Source organism: Helianthus annuus, chromosome 5 (assembly GCF_002127325.2).
Source record: "Helianthus annuus cultivar XRQ/B chromosome 5, HanXRQr2.0-SUNRISE, whole genome shotgun sequence".
NCBI classification, from domain to species: Eukaryota; Viridiplantae; Streptophyta; class Magnoliopsida; order Asterales; family Asteraceae; genus Helianthus; species Helianthus annuus.
Window position 1 is genome coordinate 15,044,173 of NC_035437.2, and position 9,401 is coordinate 15,053,573.

At 38.6% G+C, this 9,401-nt stretch overlaps 1 protein-coding gene across 1 annotated transcript; it reads right to left on the reverse strand.

Annotated features, from left to right (window-relative positions):
* Positions 1 to 1,335: 1,335 nt before the first annotated feature.
* LOC110887607 lies at positions 1,336 to 1,887 on the reverse strand. The gene has a single exon (XM_022135183.1). The coding sequence runs from the start codon at positions 1,885 to 1,887 to the stop codon at positions 1,336 to 1,338; it is 552 nt and encodes a 183-aa protein (XP_021990875.1).
* Positions 1,888 to 9,401: the final 7,514 nt, after the last annotated feature.

The following is a 9,401-nucleotide window of genomic DNA, read 5'->3' on the forward strand; positions in this document are numbered from 1 at the left end:
CCATGATAGGGCACCATCAGTAAAGAGCCCAATGATGTATGTGACTTATTGTCCCGGTGCACATTTGCTCATTCTTATTGTCGTCTCCGTCTTTTCAGTCCAACGAGTGAAAGCCACGGCACCTCCAGTGCCATCAAAGTTTTGCGGCTTGCAATCTAAGAATTGCTTGAAAGTACACCCTGTACAAGCAATGTTATTTATAGGAATCATTAGCAGTCGCACAAAAATCATCCTAATATAGTGTAATGTGTCTCCTGTGACTGATCATTACCATTCAGAAGGTTGTTGTTGTTGTTCGAAATGTTTCCGCTTGAGTCTCCTTGAGAAGCAGCATATTGTGCAATTGCGGCAGCGATGATTCCTTGCAGTTCTGCCTGGTTAGTCGGCATGGGTGTGTCGCGTCGTGGAGGCATTGTCTAGAGGATGTTCCATATTGGTCAGGTCATAGTAAGTATGATAATCATACGTATATGTAGTAACATTCATCATTCACATAACATCTCATGTCATAATCATAACGAATAATCAACAATGCATGGATTTAAAAGACTTGCGATTTAAGTTTCATAAACAAACCACCAATACAGTTTCACAATTTCACCATATGTCAAAATATACTAAGGGCTACATCACCCTTGTCTGAGTACAATAACAAATAAATCAAAAACCAAAATCGCGGTCTCAAAAAGATCTTCATAATCATGGCTCTAGCGCTGTCTTCCCACTAAGAGTAGCCGGTCTGTAGAAGATCTGAAATCCCTGTTGCCCCGAGTCTCCCTAAGCTGACGGTGGAGGAGGAGGAGGAAAATGAGAGAAAATTAATCGGCGCAACTGCACCAAATCCTCCTCAAGTGCATAGGCAAAGCGCAACACGAAAGCAACCTGTCGATTAAGAGGGAGGAAATGAAAGTCTGAATCCTGAGATGATGGAAAGGAAGTGTGCGATGCTGAAAACAGAGTCTGACAGGGACAGTGAGGATGTGGAGCTCTCTCCAACCGCTGGACACATCGTCTCAAGGCGTCCCGCTGTAACTGCAGTGACGTGAGTGTGTCCTCTACAGAGTATCCGTCATGGAATGGATGATAAGGGTCAGATACAGGCATGACATGGGGTGCTGGCCATAGGGATGGTTCACCCATCGGGGCTGAAACCGGAAGTGTAATGTGTGGGGTAAATGCAAACTGTGAAGTGATATGGGGAAACTGGGTCACGAAAGGTGCAGAAAATGACACTTGTGGAACAAAATCTGGATAAGGGACCTGCGGTAAGAACTGGCTATCCTCTGGCATGAATGGGGTGTGGCCGAAGGGCTGACCCGACGATCCCTCCCCAGGTTAGGGCGGAGGAATGTCCTGAAGGAAAGTGATAGGAAGGTCAGTACCATGGGTACCAGATGTGGATGGAGGAAACAAGGGAGCATCGAGTGGTACAGCGATGGGTGTGGGAGGGGGAGTGACTAGGACTACGTACGGAGGGTAGTCATCCTCCTCAATCCACCCATTGCTGGAGTTAGCGTACCTCGGGTCAATGTGGGTAGCAAAGGGTGCCAGGTCATCAAAAATCGCCATGGGATCGGGTATGGGTGCTACATCTGGTATGTCAACGGCTGGTGGTGCAACAACGGGTGTATCAGTGACAGTAACAGGGTCAATGGCAAGAACGGGCTCGGAAAAGACTGGAGCGGGCTGATAATCAGCAAGCATGGCAGGAATCGGATCATCAGGATGGACAGGAGCCTCAGCAGGCTGCTCCAACTCCATCTCCTCATCAGCGTCCATGCGAGGAATGTAACCCAGTCCCAACGGTGGGATATGAGAAGCTATCGACTCAAAGGAACCTGAAGCAGACGAATCAGACTGAACCCCCATATCAGAAAGCTCAACCATGGGAACAATGGGATCACAACTGGGATATCAACATGCGGAACACCGTCCTCCACCGGGGCCCCACCATCCTGGTCTCCCTCCGGGGGACCCTCGATGAGTAGGTCGATGTCACCATCGGGTAACGCGTCGATAGGTTGTTCCTCAAAAGGGAACTGCAGCAAAGGGGAGAGGGGCAGGGATTGGAACAAAGGGTAGGTCCTCTCCTGGTGGGCCGTCAGCTAAGGGTACATCATCTCCGAAGATCGGTAGGGCAAAAGGCTGAAAGTCGTCTTCATCGGTGCTCGTGGTGTCTGAGGTGTAAACTCTCGAATCGGTGGCTATCTCGTCATCAGAAGTAAAAGCCATCGGGTCACTCGCGTTGGATACTCCACTACCAGATGATGCCATGGTGTCTGTAACACAACCACAACATATGCACACAAATAAGGTAAGCATGTAAACAAATAATAATGAAGTCATGTATGCATCCTAGTCACACCCTGGCTTTTGCGGAAGCGTGGGTTTATTTGATGTGACTTCTTAATACCATAGCAACAATCACAACAATGCTATATGATAAAAACGTAAGATGTTCATCCATTTAAAGTAGTTTAGAAAATGCATAACATATTGTCTTAAAACATCAACCACAAAATGCGTTACAAGACATGACTTGTTTAAAATGAGTTCATAAGACTCGACAAAAGGCTACCAACAACACAAGGATTTGAGACATGCAACTCGTCCAGGAAAGAGTTACACTTCCCAAACCTACGACTCCGTATGACATCCTTATTTAGTAGGCAACTAATCATGCATCACTTTCCAGATCCTAATTAATTCCCTGAAATACATGTAGTTTAAAAAAAATCAACAAAAAGTTGAGCGAGTTCATGTGTAAGTCTGTGTGTATAAACCGTTTAATATGTCTGTAAAAAAAATAGTCCCTGGTATGTAGCAATAAGGAAAAATGATCACCATTGGCTTGCAAATCCAATAGTATATGTGAATGATGCAGGAAGACTCAAACCTAGCAAATTTGTCTCCGGTATGAAGACATAGTCACCACTATGGGCCCCCGGCCTCATGGGTGTGGGCTCGCTACACCCAAATAGATCTATCACTCATGTCCCGTGGTCCTATGATGAGGATTAATGGCCTTAAGTGTCATGCCCACCACTCACTTGATCGCGTAATAAAAACCCTTCTTAAGCTAACAATACTATGTATAAAACGTCTGAAATAATTTGTAAACATGTATTCCACCTCCGAAGTATAAAACCGAAAACAGTAAAGGAATAGGGGGTCATGAACTCACCGTAGTGCGTCAGGACTCGAATCTTAACTCTTTCCGCTACACGACAACCTACAACGTACTAATGTCTATTAGACGAACGGGCCGTGCCTTGGCTTAGAGTTTAGTGTTTTGATTTGCGTTACTTAGGTATTATTTTGTTAAAACAATAATAATTATTTTAACTTAACTATCGTTCTTAGAAAAATAGTTAGACAACTATTTCGTATCTATTTTTCTCGAATATTTTATTAAGTGTTCGGATTCTCGGAAAATTTCGGCAGAGTCTCCTCTGTAAATGGAGGTGTACATGCTTAACTAGCATATCATTTTCTTTTACATTTATCCCATAGTTCATTTTCAATGATCAAACCGACATATGGACATACAAAACGTTAGTTACTTTATTTCAGCTTTATAAATCAAAACTGGACTGTTTTCGAGGATTTTTATAAAATAGTTACCCTTTTCCAAAAATTCCCAAATTTTTACAGAAGGCTCTATATGTTCCAAAATTTATTATGTAAAAATATCAGAGTTCAGTTCGTTACCCATATTTTATAGAAAATCATTTTCTCGACTGCAATCAGATTTGTTACTTTCTGATTGCAGTTTACGGAAATATACACTAAAAATTAACCGTAAGTTCGTTTGACGAAATTCCAGTTGGAGGGTCATCCTGACAAAGGTGACCAACTACTGTAAAAATTTCATGAGTCGATTTTACTCGGGTTTCAGTTATGACTCCGAATATGACACGCTTTTTCTGCAGTAAAAATGCAGCTTGAGCTGCTGTCCAAAAACAGTCCCTTAAAAATAGTAAACGGTTTCGAAAAATTACGATTCCAGTGCCATTTGTTTAGTTATTCCAAAATACACATTTTAGGCTTCAGAAAATCGGTTTTTCGATTAAAAATGGTCCCGTTACAGCCTGTTGAAGTTGGCTGGAAATCCAACTCAGCAAGCTGTTTGCATTGTAGAAGTGACTAAAAACGCATAAACAAAGACCCTAACCATGGTTTATTGATGAATAAATGTTCAAACCTCAATCATGCTTTAACCAACCCTAAATCATCCAGATTTCAACTTCATACAACCTTTTTATATATGGTTTTTATGCAGAATTTTAAGTTCAACATTTTAGTGTTTTAGCTTTTGTGTGTCATGAACATTCAAACAAAACATAACAAGAACAAGATGGAACAAGGGTGTGAAGGGACTTACTACTAGCACAAGGCTAGGGTAGTAATCTTAGGGCAAAGATGATGAAGATGGTGGTGCTAGAGACTTGAACAAAGCTTCTTTGTGAATCCTTCAACTTGTAACTACTTTATATGTTCTTCAAGCTTAGAGAGGGACTTGTATGAAGAAGATTAAGGTGTGTAAGTAATGGTGGTGGTGATTTTCGGTTATGGAGAGAGGGGGGTGTGAGCCGAAAATAAGAGGGGAAGGAGAGAGGTTGAGTGTGGAGCTTGATAGTAATGATGATCTTCACCTTGGAAATATGCATTCTAGAACCCCATAGCCATCATTGCTTAGATACTTGGCCAATAGAATCAAGATTGTATTTACTATAATCTAAACATAATATTTATGTAATCATGGCAGAATTTTAGGTTGGGGGGGGGGGGTAAAGTGAAAGTTTTTGTTAACTAATAGGTATTAAGTTAGAAGGTTAAGGGTATTTCCAAGTATAGTGGGTGTATGTCATGTTTTCATGGTGTATAGGGATTTTTGTGACCATAAATAATTTAAAATGATAAAATAATATTTCTGACAATATTTTCGTGTCTCGGGTAATGTCTGGTTGTTCGGTTTCGTATCGTTCCGTTAAAGCGTTTAATTGTCCCGCATAGCGTCTTTTGTGCATCTTTTTGTAACGAAATTAATTCCAACACTTAGGAAAGTGTCCAGGACCATTTAGTCAATACTCTGTATAATATGAGTGTGTTAAAAGCTGAATTGTTACTAAAAATGCGGAATTCTGTAATTAAATTGCGTTTTAGGCACTTTCCGGCACTCAAACTATCACCTAGTGACATAGTCTTATGGTCCTCACTTCCCTACACTCCATACTGGTGTAGTATTTTATCCCTGGCCCATACTGGCCTAAAAATAGTATCTGTCTAAGTGCTAGCATTGTCAGCATGTGTCTGAGTTATCCGCTTACTGTGCTAACTGTGCTTTGTGCATCAGGTCTGTCACTAAGAGTCTCTATGAAATAATTGGAGTGACTGTATGTAAAGAATGCACATGTATGTATATAAAATAAATCAGTAAGCAGTTTAAAGCGTCAGATGTAATCAAGCACAGTCATTAAGCACATAATTAGGGTTAATTAATTTGTACAGTACCTGTAATTATGCGGGTTGTCACAGTTTTGTGGTGTTTTATTAGCTGATAGTATACTTGCATCTGTTTAAAGGTTGTTGGGTTATGTGTATTGAATGTCACTGTGTTGTTGTCGAATACTGTTTATACTTTTAGATTGGGTTTGAGACTTTTGTTGTTGGTGAATATATATTTTTACGAGACTGTTTACCCTTTACGTATAGGTATGTCATGGCATGGTTATGAGATTTTTGTTGGATGGTTCTATATTGAAGTGTGTTAAGTCTATGAAGGTGGGTTTTCAGCCGTCTCACATTGTTTTCGTTGGTTTTTTGTTTGTTGGATGATTGTTGTAGAAACTTTCAGAGTTTTTGTTATTCTTTCGGGGAGGATGACTATGTTGTTGTACCAGATTATTAACATTATGTCTAAAGGTACAAACAATATTGTTGTCCTTGCTTACGTGGTGTCAAGGCTATGATGATTATCGATTTTAGCAATATTAGTATCTAACTTTGTTGATTTGGTCTTTATCTTGGTTGGGCAATGTATATGGCAACTGTGTTGTATACATGTTTTCTCAACAACTTTTGCATCTACCATTGCATCCATGGTAGATTTGGACAAACTAAATTTTGTTGCTACAATTATGAGCCTTTGTTTTTTTGGCTTTGGGTTTTGTACCTTTTCGGTTGATTGGGGGTTATATGCTTCAACCCTCACCGCCTCTTCCTCTTTTGTGCTATGTACGTCTGTCTAGGCGCATTACTTTTGCGGGTTTATGTCTTCCTGATGTTACATAAGGGCATGCTTATTGTTAACTTTCATTGTAATAAAGACGTTATACTTCTCGGTTACGTATATTGTTTTGTTGTCGGAGACTGTTTGCTTTTTGTGTGCTGGTATATGATGGCATGCTTCTGTCATTGTTGTTGGATGGTGCCCTATTGATGGGTGTTCAGTTAGTGAAGGTGACTTTTAACCGGCTTAATAATGTTTAAAGTCTTTGGTTGGATTTGTGATGCTTTGGTTGAACGATTGCCGATGGAAGTTTTTTTACCGTTGGTTTGGTACTGACAAGGTGATGATGATTGTCTATTATAACAGTGGTAATTTCGAAATTTTTATTTCCGATCTATATCATGGCTTGGCAATGTAGGTAGCAGTTGTGTTGTTTGGAGATTTTCTTCAAACCTTTTGCAACTACAGTTGCAGCCATGGTAGAATTAGGTGAAAGCGAATATCGTTGCTACAATTTTGAGCCTCTATTCATACAATGTTTATTTACAAGATTTATGTTCATTGTTGGTTGTACCTTTTACTTTGTTGTTTTTTATTTGCTTTGGGAGGGTTGTTCGTTTGATGTTTTGACTTTCTTAGCATTATTGTGTTGTATGTATGGTTGGTTTAATCGTACGCTTGAGATTGTTTGAGTTTTGGACGCATGTACTTTAGTCTCCATTTTTGGTTGTAGTGTTCGTTTTTTACTGTTGGTGTTCGTTTTCGAATGTTGTGTTCAGTTACGATAACTGTTCAATATAATCAGCTTGAGGTGTAACATTGTTACAATAAGTTTTTCATTGTCTTGCTTCTGTTGTTGCTATGGTTTTGCCAAAGTTTTGGGTAGGGTTCAACCTTTTGAACCCTACACCGACCTAATACGTAGCATCAAAACAACAAAATGAATCCCATATCAACGTTGTTGTCTTTACATATACTTAGATGCTATTATTCGTTGGTTTGCATGGCGGAATATTACAGATTTATCATTTTTATGTTGCTTATTTTGAACTGTTTGGTTTTGAGGACGTACGTGGTTGATGATGATGAGGACAGTCTCATTTGATACATTTTTGTCATTCAATGTGTTTTACTTAGTGTAACCTTTTATGCTTACAATAAGTAGCATATTTTGCATTTTGCTTACTATCTAAAGGGTATGAATACTTCTCTATCTTGGCATAGCAATGAAGGTGACTTCAAAGAAGTGATCGATTGCATCCAAAGACCTATGCCTATAAGTCTATAACATATTAATGAGTAAATTGTCGTTTGTTCTTGCTCATATGTTTTGATTTGTAGTTTTTCGGTCCTCTCTTGTTTTAGTATAGTATGTGTTTTTACTATACACCCTTTAACTTTATCGGGTATTATTGTGCATTGACAATTGTAACTTTAACTATGTTGATTTAACGTTTACTTATTGTTTTTGTCGTAGAACGTTGCGTTCAAACTTTGACATTGTTAAAGTTGAAGAATTCAGACCCCACTATTTGAAAAAAAAAACTTGTTACGTGTTATCATGTATAGGTATGGCCCTATACCCCCATAAATACTTAATAAGAGTGGAACGTTAACTCAATGTATAAAAGTATTAATTTGGTATAAATTATGATACTCAAGGTGTGTTAATTTTGTTTCGTGCCAGCCAACGTTGGTGCCCAAAACCCTAAAAGTTTAGGTTTACAACAAAGAAGATGAATGATTTAAGTGAGAAGCCTTGCAATGAACAACATACCTTATGGGAGAAGTCCTACGATGAGGAGTTCAACTTTTCAAGACAAAGAGGTGTAGCAAGGAAGCTAATGTAATTTAAGATTCCCAACTAATTTTTTGTGTACCTCGAGCCAGCTTGATATTAGGTCAAATAAGTTTAGCGACTTATTATATGTTTGTTTGTTTTTTATTTGTGTAACCGTAATGGTTCTTAACTACCTATTTCATTCATGAGTCACATTTGTAAACTTATTTCTTACAGTCTTGGGGGACGCACCGCATCGCGGGCGGGTCCGAATACTAGTTATAAATCAGAATGGAAAGAAAAAAATGTACAACATAATCCCAATGGGTATTTTTTAACAAACTAATGAGTTACCAATCACACCCTGATTTTCCGGTGGGCCCGGACTTGGGGTTTGTGCGTGACAAATTGATACTGATATTAACAATAACACAACGGAAGTCTTGAGAGTATAAAATAATTATTACAAATTACAAATGTCCAAAAGCTCAAATAATATACAGACCGAAAGTCTATAAAAGATCCACAGGCGGATCGAGTATCAAATGATTATGTAATAGACTACTAGGCTTCTTTCATGGAGTTGCAAATTCCACTTAAGCAATTATCGGGCAGCTTTCAACCTATTTACGTACTTTGCAACCTGCGCTTAGTCTTTTGAAGATACGTTAGTTTTTACTGGTAAATACAAATAACCGACACATTTTAAAAATATTTATGTACTTTGCACTCTAAATTCGAGGTATTTTTTAAGTCAATTGGTGTTTGCGAGTGTATTCGGTGGCCAGAAAGTTCGTAGAAATGCAAAGGTGAAGAGAGAGAGAGAGAGAGTGTCGGGAGAGAGAAGCGATTGAAACGACAAAAGTGGTGTATGTATCTCCTGTGAAATAACTAACCGGTTCTAAAACCACACCCTAAATTCGAGGTATTTGTGGAGTCGACTGGTGTTTGTGGTGTGTAAGTCTATATATCTAAACAGTTAAACCCAACTAGTTTAACTTAAACCCAAATTAACCCCCCGCCCCCCACACACACACTAAACCCATTCATAATTTTAAACCCAAAAAAAAGGACCAACAAGTTTTACATTTGAATCGTGAATTTAGTTATAGGATCATGTATCTGTTTCACAAATCTTGCTTATTTGAATAAGTGAACCAAATTCAAATGAATAAACCAAATAATAATCGATTTAATAGAATAACTGAACTGAATAAATTGGTTTAATCAGTTGAATGTATCGGTTAGATACATTCTAATTTTGATAAGTTAATTTTCTGTTCCAAAAAATAAAAATAAAAACAAATTGAATAAACCGATAACTACATAAATAAAATGCATGTTAAATTACAAGGGATAAAAAGTCACAATAAACTACATCACATGTCA

Excerpts from the sequence above, each read along its gene's own strand:
- LOC110887607 (XM_022135183.1), bottom strand. The coding sequence starts at position 1,887 with ATGGTTGAGCTTTCTGATATGGGGGTTCAGTCTGATTCGTCTGCTTCA.